The 19,847-nt window shown below is 52.3% G+C and overlaps 1 protein-coding gene across 1 annotated transcript in view; it reads right to left on the reverse strand.

Annotated features, from left to right (window-relative positions):
* Window positions 1-19,847, reverse strand: part of LOC103821197 (HYDIN axonemal central pair apparatus protein) — a 163,901-nt gene that overhangs the window by 1,256 nt on the left and 142,798 nt on the right. Inside the window, exons 28-46 of the mRNA XM_050979080.1 lie at window positions 12,299-12,504; window positions 11,511-11,575; window positions 10,334-10,470; window positions 9,588-9,709; window positions 9,310-9,506; window positions 8,842-9,004; window positions 7,534-7,773; window positions 7,085-7,277; window positions 6,439-6,606; window positions 5,966-6,139; window positions 5,643-5,732; window positions 4,946-5,073; window positions 4,383-4,513; window positions 3,883-4,085; window positions 3,283-3,406; window positions 2,209-2,290; window positions 1,444-2,089; window positions 809-900; window positions 195-379 (exon numbers count right to left, since the gene is read on the reverse strand). Of these exons, the coding sequence (XP_050835037.1) occupies window positions 195-379; window positions 809-900; window positions 1,444-2,089; window positions 2,209-2,290; window positions 3,283-3,406; window positions 3,883-4,085; window positions 4,383-4,513; window positions 4,946-5,073; window positions 5,643-5,732; window positions 5,966-6,139; window positions 6,439-6,606; window positions 7,085-7,277; window positions 7,534-7,773; window positions 8,842-9,004; window positions 9,310-9,506; window positions 9,588-9,709; window positions 10,334-10,470; window positions 11,511-11,575; window positions 12,299-12,504 (3,346 nt within the window). The remainder of the gene's footprint in view (window positions 1-194; window positions 380-808; window positions 901-1,443; window positions 2,090-2,208; window positions 2,291-3,282; window positions 3,407-3,882; window positions 4,086-4,382; window positions 4,514-4,945; window positions 5,074-5,642; window positions 5,733-5,965; window positions 6,140-6,438; window positions 6,607-7,084; window positions 7,278-7,533; window positions 7,774-8,841; window positions 9,005-9,309; window positions 9,507-9,587; window positions 9,710-10,333; window positions 10,471-11,510; window positions 11,576-12,298; window positions 12,505-19,847) is intronic.

Raw genomic sequence — 19,847 nt, forward strand, 5'->3', positions numbered from 1 at the left:
CGGTATCGTTTCAGCCTGGCAATTAAAGAGGAGCTTTCAGACATTGCTGAGGAGCAAACGAAACAAGGAGGGTGCGCTCACCATCCCATGGAGGCACTGGCACTCCCCATGGTTGCTGTGGAACTGGGGACAATGGACTTTGTTTGGCAAGAGGACCAAGAAGCAAAGGCATCACTTCCTCCCGTGCAGCTCACCTGAGGAATTCTGTGGGGACTGAGGCACTTCCCACTGTACTTTTGGATCTTGTTGCAGTGGAATCCCGGGGACTTTCTGTTCTCCATGTGGAGATCTGCTTCTCTGCAGAGCTGTCTCTGCTGGTTGCTTTAGCTGCCTTTGGATGGCCCTTGGCAGAACTGCCCTTTGTATCTGGGGCCTTGGCCTAAGGGGAGAGAGAAAAGGGAGGGAGAGGTGAGCCCTGAGACATCCCCATCCTGGAAAGCAAAATGGGGGTTTGTTCAGCAATGGAGGAGAGAAAAAATAAGTAAGTCCACCTGCCCATGGACTTGGTCTTTCTTATTGGTGTTTGTTTTGCCTAGGACACCCCTTCTCACTCAGGACCCTCTCCTCAAAGGAACTTCATGGTTTTAAGTGTTTTTTCCCCTCTTGTCTTACAGAACTGCTCTGTCTCCAGCAGAACTGTCTCTTTTGTCCCATCCCTTAGAGAAAGGAGACCTGCAGACATGGGGCCCCATCAAATCTTCATTACCTGTCCACAATGCTCCCTTTCCATCCAACCCGTCCCTCCTGTCCCTGTCTAGCCTGGTCCCTGCCCTGGCACCTTCAGTGCTGGCACCACTGGAGCACCCACCAGATCATCTTCCATAGCAGCACCTTCAGGTGCCACAATGGTGAAGGGCTCCACACGCTCTGCAGAGCCCAGCCGCTCCTCCGGGTACTCGACTACGGAGAGCACAGCAGCAGGGGGAAGGGCAGGGCCGTCAGGATGCAGTCCCAGATGTTTCAGCAGCTAAAACAGAAGAGAAAATCCTCTTTGTACTTCTGTCACCTTCATCCTCACAACTCCTTCTTTAAAGGCACTGAGCTTTGGGCAATGGGGTTTTTGATTTATATGAAGTACAAGTGCTTTGTTATGCCCAGTGGGGTGAGCAGGCTCCAGAGCAGACACAAGAGCTACAAGCAGGACCGGGAGAGAAACCTCTCCCAAGTGACTCAGCTGAAGAAAACAATGACTGTGAGCTGCTCTGTCCTGAATGGTTTATGATTTCCAGGCTGGGAAACTCTGAGCAGATGGGATTCTTGTACACAGAGCACTCCCACTTCCTGCCCATCTGAGGGATGGTGATAACCTCCCCATCCACACAGATGATAGGGCCATTGTGGAAAACCATCAGGGACCTGGACAAGGCTCTGTGCCATTATCACCCTGAGGGACACAATGCTCCAGGGCCCATGACCACAGCAAGCTCAAGACTTGAGCCTTGCAGGGTGTTACCTCATCTTCTGTTGGCAGCTTCCCATCCCTCAGGATCTCCCCGATCATGGCCTTTGGATCTGAGACCTGGATGTCCAAGCACGGCACCCCAACGTGCTCATCTCTGACTGCCCCTTCTGCAGCTTCACTTTGCATCTCCAGCTGAAATGACTGAAGACTTCTTTGGTCTCCACTTTTTTGTTCAGGCTTCTTCTCCACCTTCTCCTGAGGCTTACTTGTCTTCTGACCTCTGCTTTCAGCTGAAGATTTTCCCTTTTGGATCCCAGGTAACTGGAGAGTACCCTGAACCCTGTCCCAGTAGGAGAAAACCTGTGCAACGTTCTGCTGCGATGACTCATAGATCTGAAATCTCAGGATTAGATTCTCCATCTCAGTTGGGTCCTCTTGGATTATGGTTCCCCCCTTCTTTGGGGGTTTGGTTTTCCCCTTCTTTGGAGCTTTGCGTTCCTCCTTCTCTGGGATTATGATTTTGCACATCTTAGGGGCTTTGTATTTCCACTTCTCTGGGATTTTAGTTCTCTTAATCTCTAGGATTTTGGTTTCCTCCTTCTCTGGGGCTTTGGTTTCCTTCTCCTCTGAGGGTTTGGTTTCCTTCTCCAGGATTTTAGTTTCCTTCTTTTCTGGGGCCTTGGTTTCCTTCTCTGGAGGCATAGTTTGTTTCTCTGGGGGTTTGGTTTCCCCCTTCTCTGGTTTTGTAGGTTGCTTCCCCACAGAGGCACCCTTCTTTTCCTTCTTCTTTTTCTCTTCCTCCTTCTGCCTCTCTTCTCCTTCCTCCTCTCTTCCTCTTCTAAGGCTTTTGCCTCCTCCTCAACCTTTTGAGCCAGCTGCTTCAGTTTCCTTCAGCAAACAAAATAGAAAACATGGCTGAGAGTCACCTCCAGAAACTTGGGCTCACTAGTCCTGACTGGCCCTGCACTTCATTCCTTGACCCTGAGGCCATTTCTGTGTATTTTCCTCAACTCACAGAGGTTGGGAACATCCCAAGTGAGGGATTGGTGGAAGGGGACCTCCAGGACCTGCCAAACCTGAGCCTTGCCATCATGATGTCTTGACTGTGCAACTTCCCTCTTAAGGCACACCCAGACACCCCCAGCCCACTGCCAAAGGCTGATCCACCAGCTCTCTGTGCTGATGCCTGAAAATGCCCTTTGTCTCCTGATTTCCCAGTTTAAAGCAGATCACAGATTGCTAACATTTGGTTCTCTCTCCTACAATTCTCACTCAGCTCATTCAGCCCCCTTCTACTCCCAGCCCCACACTTTGCCTATGTGTCCTGAGCTGGGCTGCCTTGCTGGAGCAGAGCTTCTCCTGTGCTTGCCAACTGCTGCCGCTGAAGGGGAGCCTAAAGGACAGGAGCTTTCATGGGCGCTGTCCCACCATAAGGAGAACCCTGGCAGATCAGCATTGCAAGGACTTGCAATGCTGTGGCAGGACCAGGACCCGAAGCAAGGTTTGCTCTGTGCCCCACACCTGCCCATACCACAATCCCACTGTTTTGGTGAAGGGAGATGATGAAGCAGGTATGACTCAACACCATGGACCAGGTGCACTCAGCACCTCTAGAGGCAATGCCAAGGCAAGCCCAGAGCCCAGCTCCCTGCAGGCAGCATTTAAGCCAGGAGGGCTCACCACTAAAATAAAGAAGATGTTCTGTCTCAACAGCAGAAAGTCCTTCCTCTCTTGGGAGCCAGGGAGCTCAGGGTGCCCATCCCTGTGTTGTTTTTGGCCTTTGCTATCCAGCACCTCTGAGCTCAGAGTCCTTGGGGCAGGGAAGCCCTCCAGGGACAATAACCCATGGAAGAGCAGTAACCCATGGAAGGCTTACTCACTTCTTCCTCCATATGTGCTTCCTTTCCAGGATTATTTTATCCACTTCTGCTTTCTTCTCCTTAGGGAGGGCATCATACTCCTCCTCATCTATTTGCCAGAGACGTTCTGCTTTCCTCTGCAGAGCTTTTTCCAATAGCAGATCTTAAGCACAAACCAGAGGAGAAACCATGAGTGACTGCAAGCAGAGCTGGGTGATCTGGGTCAGCTGCAAGAAGGATTCACAGCTTTTTCTGACCCAGCCTATCATCCCAGGAGATACTGGGGAGCTCATATCTCTGCTCCAGAATTCAATCCCCCAAATAAGGCTTGGCAGTGAGGTCCTGTGCTTTGCATGGCTTAAGTGCACCAAGGCTGAGGACAGTTGTTTGTCTCTGAGCTACAGCAGCTGGCACTTGTGCCCAAGCTTTAATGTTAGAGATTTAGGGGAGTCCTAAAACCTCAGATCTCCTGCAACTCTGAGATGAGTGCTGGTTACACTGAGGCAGAAGATGGAAAGATTAATAAAAACCTTTCTTACAAGCTCTGCTGCAAGCCCAGATACACAGAGATAAGGTTGAGGGCTTGAGAGAAGAGATTTGAGAGGGATGGAGATATCTCACCTTCCTTCTCGCTTTCAGCTTCCTTCCTCTTTCTTTCAGCTTCATCCCTGGCTTTCCAAGAAGCATAATCCTGATGCAGGTTCACCATGAAAATATGGTGACGGTTCTTGATAGCTCTGAGTACACAGAGCAGAGAAGATTCCAGGCTGCTTGCAAAGAGGCTCTCCAAGCCATCAAAGATCACTCCCTTGGAGCAGTCTTTACTCTGTGAATAAAGGGAAGAGGAAATCAGCCATTGCATGCAGAAGCTTGCAGGTGGACAGTAAACCCAGATGTCCCAGGGCACCAGCTATCCTTGTTCCAAGTGCAGTAGCTAAGCACAGCTGGGATCTGTCCTTAGGCTCTGCAACCAAGGGCAGCTACAGCTTCCCCCAGGCTTCCCTGCACACAGTCCAGGATCCTCCAGCAGCATGTACAGACCTCCTCCTCCTCCTCTCTGAGTTGTACCTCAGTGCCTGTCTCTCCAGAGCAGGAATGTCTCCTTTTCCCCCACCCCACACACCTTCAGCCTCTCACTGAGGATGTCCACCAGCAGCTCCTCGGGCAGCACACAGCTCAAGCAGTTCAGCTTTTCCCCACGACTGCTGATGATGTTCAGCTGCTGGGGCGCAGGAGCAGTGGAAACTGTGAACTGCAATGGGAACCATTGTAAGGGAAAGAAACCAACGGCGGAAAGCCCTGAACAACCACTGCTGGGCTTGGAGCTGGGGTTCCTCACTAGTGGAGACTAGAACAACCCTGCAGTGCAGGCTGGGGGCTCCAGGGGAAGGTCCTGGAGGGCCCATCTCTTGGCCAGCAGACACCCAATCTTGCAAGCCCTTGGTGCAGCCTCCCAGCACGTTGCTCACTGCCTGCAGCCACACTAGCCAGGACTGCACTTTGCCAGCAAACCACTGAGAACCAGTGGAGCTGTCTGCCAGAGCACATTCCCAGCCCAAGTCATGGCACTGGGGACCCACATACCAGGCCTTGGCTGGCACAGAGCCTCCACTGTAAGCAGCCCCTGCTCATCTCAAAGACAATGCAAAGGTCCCAGGCATCAACCAGAGCAGATCATGTTTACCTTGGTGTCCTTTTTGTCGAGTTTGCTGTCTGTCTCCTTCTTCTTTTGTGCTGGAGGGGTCTTGTCTTTGACGTTCTTGTCGATTTTTTCCCCAGAGGCTTGCTTATTCTTGGTCTGAGACTTTTTACCTGCACAGGGGACAGGGGATGCAGGGGGGCTTTGTAAAGCAAGCAGGCACCTTTCACTGCAATGGGCACAGCTTTGGGAAGGAACATGGCACTTCTTCCCCAGTCTGCTGGGCACTGGGAGCACTGTTTCCCAGAAGCAGCTCCTTCCCTGTTTCTCTTACCAGCATGGTAAAGCACACCATCCCATACTTGATTTTAAAGCCAGCACTATGTCCCTCCTAACAACTGTGCATGCAGGTGATGCTGCTCACACTGCAGTTCCCCTGCAGATCAAGCCAAAGATTTGTCCTCCAGGAACATTGTTTCCATACACTGCACCTGTCCTGCATTCCCATGCGGAGACCTGCAGCCATGTCCCACATGGATCACCCATCTCCACTGAAGGTGAATCCTCCTTGTGGGAAAAGCCCAGCTGGGACCCAGACTGTTCTTCCTTCCACCAGCTCCCAACCCAGCCAGGCTCAAAAGTGAGCAATGCAAAACTTCCCCCTGCACCGAGCCAGGTCTGGCCTCACCCTGCAGAGCTCAGGGTACCAACTGCCCAGGAAGTTTCATCTCCAGAGATTTACCTATGCCCACTGTCAGGTTACACAGCTCATTGGGCTGTTCTCCATGTGAGACTGGAGACTTTAATGAAACATCCTGGGCAGGTGGTACCCCTAGAAAAACGAACATGTGCCAAGAATGGCAGCAAAGGGGGCTATAAAAGAACCTCTGACTGAACCCTCAAAATTGATTTCATTTTGTTTTTGGCAAGCCAGTGATGCACGTCACCCATGTTCCCTAAGAGACCCAAGGACTGAAAAACTGCTGCTCTGAGTAAGCAGAAATGGACAGTTGTAGTGGGTTTCTCAAGCACTGGCTCTGGGTCCTTACCAGCATTTCTCCTTACCAGCATCATCTTCCTCTTTGCCCTCCAGCTCCACAGCAGCCTGGGTGCAGAGCTCCCGGGCACGGAGCCCCGCTGGGCTCTGGTCGTTGGCCATGGCCTCTTTCACCACGGTGTCAATGGACACGTAAGCAGCGTCGTAATACTGACACAGGCCTGCTGCTACCTCTGTCTTTCCTGAGAGAGACAGGAGGACTGCTTGGTGACGCTGGCACAGGAGGCACTACAGGGACAGGCCCTGGAAAAACCTCCAACAAGATTTCAAAGTAAAAGGACAGTGGGAAAGCAAGTGTCCCTCCAGGGGAGGCCATGGGAGAGGCAGCTGCAGTGTGGGTACGAGTTCTGAATTCTAGAGCCAGGAGGATCATCTCCACCTCCTGTTCAGCTGAGGACTTTGCCTTAAGCACCATGGTCCACCAGGATGTGTTCCTCCTGCTTGCCCCTCTCCCTGCAGCCCTGGGCTGCAGCTCACGTACCTGCCCGGGGTGGCCCATGGATGATGACAACAATCCCTTGGTGCTGCTGCGCTTCACGCCTCCCTGAAGATGGGGCAATGCCCAGGTGGCGCATGACAGCCCGAGAGACAGGATTCCCAGTCCCTTTCACCATGGACTCAGGACAGAATGGGACAGTCCTGTGATATGCTGCAGTGTAAAACCAGGGGGAAAAGTCAGCCTCCTGCCTACCTTTGATCCTCACCATCCTCCCCACTCCCTCAGATCCCAGGAAAGGAGACTTGGTGAAAGCAAGATGAGCTTGTTCTTTTGTTGCTAGGAAGGTGAAAATATAAAAGAGCCAGTGATATTAGACCTGGTCCTACTGGCTGAGGAACTCCTCCAGTCCTAGTCTCCGTGGCTAAGGGACACAAGGGAATATCCTGATTATTTCCCCAGTCTATGGCAGGCAGATGGGAGCTTGCTTTGGCTACACTCAGGGTTGGTAGAGTGTAGCCACAGCCCTTCAGGCAAGAGTTCCTCCAGCAAGGTAGGGAACAGGCAGCTGCTAAAAGCATGGGCTTTCCCTGGAGAGCAAGGTGACAGAGAGTTCAGGCTGTATGGGCTGGAGTCTCTGCTGTGACCACAGGCAAAATGGACACCACCAAACCCTCACTGTTTTTCTGACCTGATGCTGCCTTGGCCTCAGCCTCATCCCTGGCCTTGGCTTCTGCCATGGCCTTGAGCTCTGCCTGTTGAGCCTCTGGCCTCCTCTGTGCTTCATGGTCTTCCATCACCTCTGGGGGCAGCGTCTCACCCACAGCACGTGGAGGCATAAAAAAGCTCTTTTGGTACTCAGACCCCACTGCCATCCGCAGGATCTGTGTGTGGAGGGAAGAGAAACCATATGCAAGATTCCTTTCCTTGCCTTTCATCACACAGATTCAACAAACCCTTCTTCTGTCTCCTCCCTTCGTCCCAGCAACACAAACTACTTAGTTTAGGTCCTCCCACAGCATGTCAGCAGGGCTGGCTTTGCCTGGGCATTGCCTCCATCTCCCTGGCACACGCCTGGCAATGCTATAGTGCTGTGAAGCTTGGGCAGCATGTACATGGGGACCAGACCTGCCTTCTCACCTTCTCCTCCTCAAGGTACTGCTCATCAAAATCCAGGGAATAAAATTCAATGGGGAACTTGCATGGGTTCTTCACCACCACTGTGGCCTCTACCACATCGCTGTCCACCAGCATCCATCCCATCTTTAGTGCTGGGGGTCTGAACTCCAACCGTGGCTCCAGACCTTGTCCTGAGAGGTGCAGCTTTAAGCGATTGCTGCTCCCACGAATGTTAAGCTCCAGCTCATGCTCGTAAAACCTCTGAAAAGAGGAAAGTGCAGAAAACTCATCCATGAGGTCCCAGGTGACAGGACCCCAAATACAACAATGCTCGCCCCAAGGTCAGGGTGTTATCAGTCCCTCCAATGGAAACCAGATATTTACTTATGCTAGGGACTAGAGCATCTGTAGCAGTCTGGGCCTGAGTAACTGGGATGAATCTTGGTGTGCACTGTAACTGGGTACTTGTATCAGATGGATGTACAATGGACTGTCAGACATTTCCACCTAGTGATGCAGGAGTGCAATGTTCATGGGAAGGGCCCTCGGGGTTACAGTGTCCAGACGCAGTCCTGGCACTGCTGCGTCAGGCAAACACCAGCTCCAGGAGAGAGGCAAATGAGCTCTTGCTGGCAAGGAAGAAGGGTCATCTTCTCTGCTTAGTGTTTGGCTCTGGTCAAAGCCAGACACAAGATGGTTACATTTCTTGAGCAATTAAAAGATCCCTGGAACTGTGTGTGGGCACAGAAGCACTTGTGTCCATGCTGGGACACACTGCCAGTTTCCGAGATCCAGTGGCCACAGGCAAACCACTTTTGGGAATGCTGCATCCTTTGAGCTGAATCCCCAGCTGCACAGGAATGGGCAGGCAGGCCAGAGCCCCAGGGACTGCTGGCAGCACACCACTACCGGTGCCTGTCCTGCCGTGCCCAGGAAGGTGTGTGGTGGCTGTTTGGTCTGTCAGTCCTGCAGCAGGGTGAGCCCAGACTGGCCATGCCAGGATTATCCTCTGTGAGTGGGCAGCTGCTCTGCACTGAGTGTCGCAGCTGCAAATGCAGCCAGGCAAGGGGGAGGCTGAGGGGAGTTGGGCACATCCCCCCAGGTGCCAAGGGGCTGCCTCAGAGCCCTGGGGCTCTCTGTGCAAGCTCCCTGTGGGCGTTTCAAAGCACATCTCACAGGAGTGCTCTGTGGGGTGAACTGAGCCACGCAGAGTACGGGGCTTGCAGAAAGCTGCCTGTGAAGACAGAGCTCCTACCACACTCTCTGCACCAGCCCCTCATTTCCAGAAAGCCCTGACAGGCTTCCTGGGCTGACACCTGCCAATCTCACCTCCTCCTTGGGTGTAAACTGGATTTGCAAATTCTGCCACTTTCCTGGATCAAGGGTTCCTTGGGAGGGCGTCACTTCAAAGGCACAGGGCTGGTGCTGATTTTTCTGGGCACAGAAACCAATCATGTGAGGTCTCCATGTGCTCTGAGACACTGACACAGTGCTGAGAGCACCCACAGCCAAACCAAGTGTGGCCCCAAAGCTGAGAGCTGGAGGGAAGCCTTGTAGACAGGGCAGTCAGATAGGGAACTACTGTCCTCAGAGGAAGAGGAGGAATGGGTGAAGATGGCAGAAAAGCAAAGCATCAGCTAATGGAACAGGTTGAGGCAAACCAGCCTTGATCTAGACCCTCAGAAGTTTCCTCAAACACACCACAGACCCAAGTGCTCAGGCAGCCACAGGAGCAGGAAGGGCAAGAGTCACAAAGCAAATCCAGCCAAGAAGCTACATGTTCAAAGTAGCCTGTGCTTTACCTTCAGAACAGGCTTGTTGGAAGTAATGAACCATTTGCAGGGTACTCGGAACTGGTTGTAGAGTCGGATGGTCTCAACCTGGCACTGCCCAATGAGGATGTCAGAGAACTCCAGTGTTTTCTTGGAGAGGTCAAGTGACAGTTCCAACACAGTGGCACGGAGGCGGATGCTGTACATAGGGCCTTCTGTCACCTGGAGAAGGACAGAGAATTCAGCAGAGGGTGCAGGTGACATCTGCTGCTGTGCCCAGCCTGCTGCCAAGAGCTGTGGTACCTCTATGGGCAGCACCACTTCCACGTCACCCTTTGGCTTGTGGGCACTCTCAAAGCACACGTCAATGGCCAAGGTGTGGCTGGGGGGCAGGCCATTCATCTGGTCCCGGTCCACGCTGAAACCTTGAACAGATGAACACAAAGCAGCTGAGATACACACAAAACACAAAATGTGTATAAGCATGTTAAGGCTTTCCAGGTGTCCTGGCTGAGTGGTCTGGGAAAAGCCCCACGCTGTGCTGTGACCTGGACAAAAACTTAAGAGTGCACCTGAACAGCCCTCAGACACGGTGAGCCACTGTGTGATGGAAGGGCAGCCTTGCCTCAAGGCCTCTTTTGATCCACCAGAGGATCCCACAGGCTGCTTCCTCAATAAAGGCTGAATACAGGTGCTGTGACAGTGTGAGCTCCAAACAAAGCACTTCCAAAGCACAGCAGATCCCACTGGCTGGCAAAACAAGCCCACAGAGTGCCCAAAGAAACTTGCTGCTCGTGGGAGCCAAGGGTGGAAGATGCTGAGAGGTGACCAGGGTGATGAGCCCATTGGCCTTTGCACAGGAGCATTAGGGCAGTCACAGGCAGGCCAGGTCCCTGGGCATGGCTGGCCAGGAAAGTTCTGCCTCGAAAGCTCCCAGCAGGGGCACTGAGAAGGAAAAGCTCAGGAACCTCCCCAGGTTCAGGGGCTTAAGCTAATCTGTCTGAGACACCTCCTCCAAGGCCACAGCAAGTGTCTCCAGCACTGCTTACCTGTGTTCTGCAGGCCAGATACATCGATCTGGAAGGACACATGGATCTGCCCAGGGTTGGTGATCTCCAGAGTGTGTGTCTCAGTGTAACCCTTAAGGACAGGGCCCATGTCCAGGACATACTCGAGCAGCTCAACTCTGCAAGGAAGAGTAAAGACAGACCTTAAACCACAGTCCTTAAGCGTGGCTACATGCCCAAGGGGATGGAGGATACTAATACAGTGGCTATTTCTTTATTCTCTGCTGTAAAAACTCAGCTCAAGCCCATGAAACCCATGGCCTGACCACCTGGCAATGACTTTGGGAAGTCAGGAGGAGTGCAGGTCCTAGGTTTTATCAACTACTAATGGTACCTGAAAATAAAATTGTTTGAAATGGACACTGGCCACAGCTTGTCTGCCATGAAAAGCCAGTATAGGTGAGTCCAGTGGGCCTCCACTGCTCTCAGTGGAACTGCCTAGCCTGGTGTACAGCCTGAGCCTGAAATTGCTTTGGGGTCTAGGAATAAGGTTTGCCTGCACAGGAAATCTCCATTGCTCTGCAACCAGATCACATGAGCTGCTCTGCAGAGCATCTTCTTCCTGAATTGAAGCCTCCCGTGCTTGTGCTGCATCATGATGGTGCAAAGGGACAGACCAAGTCACCTAGATAAGCCCTGCCACCCCACCGGGATTCAAACCATCTGATGTTGGCTTTTAAAGGGTTTGCTGACATGTGCAGTTCCCTTCTCCTTTTGTTTAGTGTCACAGCTGCACAGCTGTTAGTTGGAACCAAGACATCAGCTGGGAGTTGTCTCTTTCAGAGCTAGGCAACAGGGACAGAATTTGTGCTGTCTGGAAGGGCTTGAAGGCCTGCACTGGGTCCCCCAGCTCTAGGGACAGAACCCCACACCTGTGGGGGGCTGAGCAGTGCAAAGGTCAGCGTGGGGCTGGGGAAGGGAGGACACTCCACTGCTCACATGCAGCGTGTCACAGCCACCAGGACCAGACCCCTTCTGGAGTCCAGGCTATTCCCAGCTCTGCAGACACAAGGAGCTCTCAGGAGAAGGGGACAAGGCTGGGTGTTCCCCATGGGGCACCTGGAGACGGGGCTGGAAGTCCCTACTCACTTGACAAGACTCTGGCACAGCTCCTTGTCAGGGAACCTGGCCCTTCAGGGGATGGGATGGAAGAACCTGCTTCAGCTCTAGAAAAGGCTTCTCTATCAGCATCCTCATCATCTTTATCTGCAGCTGAGTGTCTGACTGAGGGAAGGGAAGACAGTAGCTGGTTAGCAAAAGTCCTTGCCAAGGCCCAGCTTGCACCTGAGAAAGGATCACACCCTGCTCTTGCTGGGAGGGGGTGTGGGGCCCTCCTGTCTGGCTGCTCAGTGCCTGTGACACCTCCTGCTCTCTTAGCCAGGACCTCATCTCCAGGGAAGTAATTCCAGCATCTTTGCCTGCCCAGACACTGTTAGCCAAGCTGATCTGGCCAGGCAGACAAGCCAGGAACCTTCCAGAGCTCCAGATACTTGCCTGCCCCCAGCCAGTACCAAGGCAGCTTGGACAAAAGCTGTCTTGAAAGGGAACTGGGACCAAGCTGGTGCCTCTTGGAGATGAGCAGTGCCAGCACAGCCCAGGGCACAACCAGGCAGCTGCTGTTAAGGTCTGTAAATCTGGCAGGGCTTGGGCTGGGACCAATGAACTCCCCAGCAATGACCTGCATCTCCTTCAAAGCACCATCAACTCCATCCCTGGAGCATGGCCTTCAGGATCTCTCCCTGGGGTAGCCAGGAAGCTGGTGCAGCCCCAGAGGAGACCATGACCAGAGTGGCAGCCCTAGGGGCAATGCTGAGGTGACACAAGGTTGTAAGTGGGCAGGGAGGTCCCAAGTGTCATTGGGGAACCAGGAAGCTGCTGTGGGCTGCAAGGGGCTCAGGTGACATGGAGAGGGTGGCATGTGCCAAACGGGGCTGCAGCTGTTCTTACTACAATGCCAGAATGAGGGATGTGGGGCTTTGGGTCCTGAGTCTCTGGATTCTGAATCTTCACAGTCTGAGTTGTTGGGGTCTGAGACTTCAAGATCTTCGTCTTTGGGCTCTCAGTGTTCGTCTGAACAACTGATTTATAGCCCTGACTGTATATTTGCCGGTGCTTTATGAGCCGTTTCAGTGTCTTCTCATATTTTTCATTTCCTGAAGGAAGAAAGCATCCACAAAGAGAAGTGTGAGCAAACTGCCAGTCCCATTTAAGCTGGGAAGTCCCTGCCTCCCAACACTAGTTTCTTCCAGAAAGAAATCCCTCAGGCCATCTATGGAAAGTGGATGCTGCTGTTGCTCTCTGAATCTCATTGCCTGCAATGTCACACACATCCAACCCTGCCAGAAGCCCTGCCAGCCTCTCTTACAGCTTTCCTTCCCAAGTCTTTCACTCTAGCCATCATCCTTCAGGACCCTGCCAGATGTGCTGGCAGGCTCTGCAGGTTGCTTCCTGGGACAAAGCCCACATGGGATCCTCTGCTCAAGACTCATGAAGCAACCAGGGGGCTTGAGTTGGTCTGGCAGTCTTGCAACCCTCTAGGCTCGGTGGAGGTGAGCATGAGCTGCCCTATGGGTATATGGTAGGGAACAAAACCAGAGGGGCCCTTCCTGGGGGCAGACAGGCAGTGCCCACCTTTGATGTTCCAGGGCAGGTTCATACTGATCATGGGAAAGGATGCTTCTCCTTTCAGGCAGATATTTTCTGGGTCCAGGTCATCCACTTTAAGCTGGTAAGTCCTGCTGAAGGCTCCTGGTAATCCTGGCATGTAAGAGAATTTCAGCACTCGCTTCTCACCAGGTGCAATGGAGCCCTGCAGGAACAGGAGAAGAGGGAGGGAATGTATCAGAGTGTTTGATGAAGAATGGCTCAGGGGACAGACAGGCTGAGGAGACAGGTTCTCATCTAGAAGAAACCATCAGACCACATCACCTTCATGATAAATATATTACAGTATTGGCTTTCACAATTGTTAGAATAAATACTATGTGTTTCATACTGCTGACTTTTGTAAAAGCTTTACTAAAGTTTAGAGTTCTTTTATTGAGAAGGTTGTGTTGCGATACCAATGTTGGTGAAGAGTTGTTGCAATATTAACATTTAACCAGTGAAGGAATGGAAACCTGTTGACCGTGTTGAAAAGTTACAAATGAGCAGGACTAGGACAACTGCACATGCTCCATGTGCAGAGCAGGACCCGACAGAGCGCCCCAGGGCTCTAGCGGTGACGCTCTGTCCCTGTCCTCTGTTGCTCTCTCTGTTTCTCATTTTCTCTCTCTGCTCTCTTTTCTATCCCTGCTCTGGTCGGGACCGTGTCCTCTCTTTATCAATAAACAGTTTTCAGATACAATACTTGCTGTGTTTGTGCCTTATTTTCATCCGAGAAATCTATCAAAAAGAATTCTCCTCTGCTCCCCTGACAGCAGGACAGACAGTGACCCACACACCTGTGCCACCCGCCGGCGTCTGCCCTGTGACAGCAGAGCCACCCACCAGCCAAGGCCGTGGATGAGTCTGTCAGGAGAGACTTGTCTGATCTTCTCTGGCCCCAGCAGAAATGGCTTACAGCCCTGTCTCTCTCATGGCTGGATTTGGGGTTTTCCCCTCTGACTTTTGTCCCCCTTCCCCGTCCCCCCATTTTTTCCCTTTAACACTCTCCTGGGCCACCTGACACAGGGCTGGGGTCAGTCACTTGTGCTACTTACAGTGGTGGGGTTGACCAGAAACACACCAGGCAGATGCTTGTCTTCAGGGCTAGGGTTTAGCACCCAGCTGAATTCAATCTTTCCACAGTTTGCCAGGGTGACCTTGCTGTGATAAACTTCATTAAACATCTGGAGAGAAGGCACAGGAGAGGGAAGTTACAGACCCAGGGCTGCTGCTGGGAATCTCCTTCCTCTCTCCTGGGGTTGAAAGCAGACACATCATGGGAGCAGGCACCAGGGAGGAGATAAGGGCACTTGGGAACCTGGGGAAGCCCCAGCCACAGGGCACCTGCACAGGACCAGGGAGCTCTGGCAGCACACAGAGGTGTGGTAACAACCATGTGAGGGCCAGCAATAAATGAAGCAGGGGACCCAGGCCCTCTGCACTCTGAGGGGTCACCAACAGCCAGGAGAAACAGAGACAGCACTGAGGCATTCCAGAAGAAAAGGCACCTGCATGCAAGTATTGGCAAACAACACGCATGCAACAAGGGAGTCACCCAGGGCAACACAGACAGGGCCAGCAGCTGGAAACATCTGTGGGCTTTCAACTGGAAAAGAGTGAAGTGGGGATTATGCTGGGACAGTCTCTCCAACTGTAGTGACAGGAAGCCCAACTTCTTCCCTGGATTATTGTGTGGATTAAGCAAGAGCTTTAGACAAGAGCATCTCCTTGGAGGTCAGGCTTTAGGAGTGGATCAGCAGAGGGATGTCTCAGGGACACATCCCTCAGAGCAGCCCCACTGGGACCCTGCCTGCCCCAGGAGGCAGTGTCAGGTACCCTGAAAAAAGAGGCGTTCCCAGCATTGCGGAGAGGGTTGGAGATGGCCATTTTAAACCAGCTTGGATGCCAGATGTGTCCCTCAAAGGTTGTACTTCCAAGCCCCAGAGCCAACAAAGGGGCTGGGAAGGGAAGGGAGCCCTGGAGCGAGGTGGGCAGGAAGCTGCTGGCCATGGTGCCAAGGCAAGGAGCTGTGCCAGGGGATGTGTGTGCTACCTGTAAGCCACAGTTGATCTCCCGGGGGCTCAGGGAGTAGCTGACACGGGAGATCTCCCCGGTCACCACCACCTCGTAGGTGGGGCCTCCCTTCACGTGGCACAGTGCCGTGACATCAGAGATGGTGTTGAGGTGGCCAGAGAATGTGAAGGAGACCTGCTGGATCTCTCCTGGCTGCAGCACACCTGACAGTGGCACGATGCTGAAAGCCTGGTGGAAGACAGGAGAGATTGAGGTGTTGAGCATAGAAATGGATGCAGAAGAGCATCTTGGAGCAAAGTGCAGCTGTACCTGGAGGGGCCTATTCCCCAAAAACTGCCAGAATCACCCTAATCTCATCCTGCATCCATGCCACTGACCAGTGAAAGGACCATGGGGAAAATCCTCTTCCATACTCATGGGTAAATGCAATAATTAATACATTACATTAAAGTGAACTGGGACAACTTGCCTTTAAAAAGCATTTCTTACTGCTTTTAGAAAAGGAGGAGACTCAGAGTGAGAGCTCTTGGAGCTGAGTGAAGGACTCCAGCCCAGCTCATCTGACTCCTGAGGCTCTTCCCCTCTCTCTGATTTATATGCTGCTTTCTCAAGGTGCTACAGCAAAAGCTCCTGCAAATATTTCCTGTGGACCACCTGAGGAGTTCCAGGGGGAGCAGTGCCCTCCATAGGTGCTGCACAGTGTCCTTGGGCAGCCCTACAATGTGTCCTGCACGGCCTCTCCAACTACCAGTTGCTTCAGCAGCACTTTGTGATGGGCCTGGAGGGATGGGAGGCCCCTCTGTGGCCAATGCTGAGGGCCACCAGTGGCACTGGGAGCTCCAGCCCTGCTTGCCACACTGACAATGTGCAAGTGAGAGATTCCCTCTTACCTCCTCCGCTTTGAGGCGAACGTATGGGACGTCCATGGAGCACCGGATTCCCTCAAACCCCACTTGGAGGCGAGGGGTTTCAGGAATTTGTGGTGGCTCCTGAAAAACAAACCATTTTCTGTGCTAGGGGGAAGACAGCCACTTTGCAAAGTCTGTGCTTGTAAGAGAGCTTCAGGGCCAGCAGTGCAATAGCAGCTCTGGGGTGAAAGCAGAGCCCTGCACACAGGCAGTCTGGCTGGCTTGGGAAGAGGCTCCATGGAGATCAGGACTCATCCCAGCCTGCTCTGGGAAGGAAGCTGGAGTCTTTCCATGATGATGCAGATAAAAGCCTCATCTTACATTGGGAAGCAAACAAGGCAAAAAATCCCACACTCAACACAGGGCTGTAGGATCTGAGTGAGCTTCTCCAAGGAAAACTCTCCTATTTCTCCCTCCCACTCACCCCATGCCCAGCCACTGGCCCTGCTGCCCAGCCCACTGCCAGGGCACAGGACAGCAGGGCAGCAGAAAGGGACATCAGCACGAGCATGACTTGCTGCTGGCAGGCTGGGGAGGCAACACAAGCAGTAGATGTACAAAAATATCTACCTTTCCTCTAAAACATTGGGTAAAATCGTGCATGTTTCTCAGGTTTTTGTCTGCCTCCTCCTTTCTCATCATGAAGTGTCTCAATCGAGTTGACATGCAATTCATATAGGTTATCTTCCCCTTTGGTGGCTGGGGTTTGAATTTAGGTGGGTAAAGCTCATATCTGGAAAATAAGAGAACTATGAACAGGGACCTGCAGTGGGAGGGAGGGACACCTGCACGAGCAGCTCCTGGTCAGGATGCAGCCCCTGGCTGGGTGCTGGCACGTTGAACTGAAAAATGGTTTGATCCAGCCCTTCCCAATCCAGGCTGGAGCAGCTCTGTTCTAAAGACAGCCCTGGGATGACACTGAGGTGCTGCAGCAGCTGCAACTGCTTACATTGAGGAACTACAGAGGATAGGGATTAATACCTTGAGGGGATGCAAAAAGCACAGTGGGAGAGGAAAAGACAGAGAAGGCAAGCAAAAAGGTGAGATTTGAGGCACCGAGGGGCAGACCCAGCCAGTGCCCAGCTAGCACAGCCCCCCAGTGCCCAACACCAGAAACTCTGCAGCTCCACCAGGGATTTATCAGAAATGTTTCCCTGACACTGTTGGGAGGTTGGGTGACATTTTCCAACCCTCCCAGGTGACTCAGGTCACATTCCCCATTTTAAATTGAACCAGGTGCTCAGGGTAACTCTGCTTGTGTTTCTAATGCCATGTGAGGGACACAGTCAAGCCATGCCTGCCTGTCACCCTGCTGAGCTGCAAGTGCTCCCCACAGTCAAACACCACCTGGATGCTCCATTCCCAGACAGGCATTCAGGGCCTGGAATGACCTGCTCCCCAAAGAATCACTGTCTTTTGCTTTGTAGATGGTTATCTAAGGCTGGGTTTCTTTTCTGGCTCTCTCATCACAATCCCCAAGAGATCCCTAATCATCTACTCCACGGTCTTTAGTTGAAGGAATGGTTTGAGGCAACTTCCCAGGACCATGGTGCCTAGACAATGACATTTTTCACTCTAAGGTAGAAACTCTGGGAGGCAGGGATAGGAGATGATGTAATGAACAAGTCCTGCTGTCAAGCAATTCAGAACCCATAAGGGACATGTTGCAGGGTGGAAAAGTCAAAATGAGTAACAAGTGTCACAGAAAAAGGGAGTGAGGACTCCAAGGTGTCCACTGAAAGCTGACCCCTGGGAAAGAAATCGTCCTGGCACTAAAGGAGTTGTCTCAGCAAAGAAGGAAAGGGAAGGTAACAGGACGTTCAGCAGCAGCCCTGGTGCTAAATGGCTCTTTCTCTGGTCTTGGGACTTTCTGGGCATCCTCCAGCACAACGCAAGGGAGGAAGGCAAGGAGCAGAGAGCAGCTCCTGCAGAGAGAACCCATCCCAAAGCAGAGGGGCCAGAAGGGCCTCCAGCAGCACTGTGGGAGCTGGGACTAGGAGCCCTTCATCAAGGTGGACATTGCCTCAGGCCACAGAGGTCTGAGAAAGCAGCTTTCACCCCAGCTTTCCTTCCCAGGGGAAACCACAGTGGGGGCTATGCAGCACCAAAGTGGTGGAAAACCTATTCCCTGAGCATCCAGCCTGAGCACAGCTGCTCAGTGTTATTTGTCAGATCCCAGGCAAAGAGCTTTGTTCTTTGCCAAGTATAAACAGGACACCAGCAAGAAGAGCTTCAAGGAGAGGGCAAAGGTGCACATACCTCAACCTGGTCACCTGGCTGTCAGAATGGAATGTCCAGTGGTACTCCACGGGAAGGGAGCTGCAGTTGGTCATCTCCAGAGAACGCACTTCAGTGTCTGCCTTGATGCAGCCAAACTTTAGGGTGCTGGGCTGGATTTGGAGATTTGGGAAGTTGACTTCTCCCTGAAGGGTGATGCACTCCACAAAAGGATGGCCCCTGACCATGTCTATCTTCAGAACCTTCTTTATTTTCCAGCTCTTAAAATCCAGTTCGTAAGCTGGGTCAAATGCAATGTAGAGATAACAGGTCTCCCTTACATCCACTCTCACAGGCTGCAAGGACATGAGCAGCAATTAATCACCTGTGGCATAATGTCCCAAGGTCTGACAGCATGAAACAGTAAATGATCAAAGTGACCCCAGCATTGGATTCTCAGTTCATGGTTCATTTCTCCACAGCAGGGGTCTGACTGCAGGCACCCCAGTCTAGTCCAGGGTTCCCTCAGGCTCTCATTTCTGTGCTCAGCCCCAATACAAGGGGTGGCTGCTGGAGAGCTGGCATGCTTTCCAGGAGACACCTTTACTGCATGGCTCACCCAGACCCAGCTGCCTGCTCCCTTCTCCCTGTGCCTTAAAGCCAGGATGGATCTTCTCAATTCAGGTAAGATTTTGATTCCTTCAGCAGCTTTGCTGATTCAGCTCAGGCCAGCCCACTGCTGCTGCTACAGAATAAACTTCTTGACTCAAGGAGCTCCCAACAGAAAGGTACCACCACATCCCTCCTCTTCAGACCCCACTGGAGGAGCCCAGGGCTGCTCACCTGGCCATCTGGGAGGGGCTCCTTGTTGCCATCACAGACCCGGAATGGCTGCTCCACATCCAGCATAAGGTCCAGTGGCAGCAGGCAGGTGTTTTTTACAGAGAAAAGCTGGTACTGCAGTGACAGGACATCACTGGGTTTCTATGGAAACAGGGTAAGGAAAAACAGATAAGGAAAAACAGCCTCAACTAGCCACAGACCTCCTTCTGCTTCTGCTGCAGCTCACATTTTTCAGCCCCAAAAGTGCATACATTTCTATTTACCATTTCTATTTGTTTCTACCCTTCCAGGAGGTTTTTCTTTACAGCAGATACTTTTTATGTTTAGAAACCACAGCATTCTCTGGAGGGCAGGGAAACACTCCCAAGTACAGATGAGGGAATAGGCTCCTGAGAGGAGGTGGCTGCTGAACAAGATCTAAAGCAGAAAGTGAATCCAGACCATTTGTCTCCAGTTTTGTCTCTCTATTGGGCAGGACAGCACTAGATGGTCCTCATTCACATACAGTCATTTCTCACAGCCTTACTGGCTCTAGCAGCCTCATAAAAGCCCAGGCTCTTCCTTCCTGTCTATGCATTGTGCTGGGCTTCCTGCATGGTTTAGAGAAACTAGAGACTTTGGGAAACGACTTCTGCATGTGCTGATACCAAACAGGTGCTGTGCCCCAGTATGCCATAAATCAGTTTGTGTGTGTGGCAGGTAGAATCAGAGAGAGCTGAAAAGCTCCTAAATTATATCTGAACTGCCTGTTCCAGGGGGATTCTGTACTTCGGGGAAGCCTGGGAACCACAGGAGTGGCCTGAAACTACAGAAACCAAAGGATGAAACATCTTCTCTTTTTCAGACAA

The sequence above is a fragment of the Serinus canaria genome, chromosome 11, assembly GCF_022539315.1.
Source record: "Serinus canaria isolate serCan28SL12 chromosome 11, serCan2020, whole genome shotgun sequence".
Lineage (NCBI taxonomy): Eukaryota > Metazoa > Chordata > Aves > Passeriformes > Fringillidae > Serinus > Serinus canaria.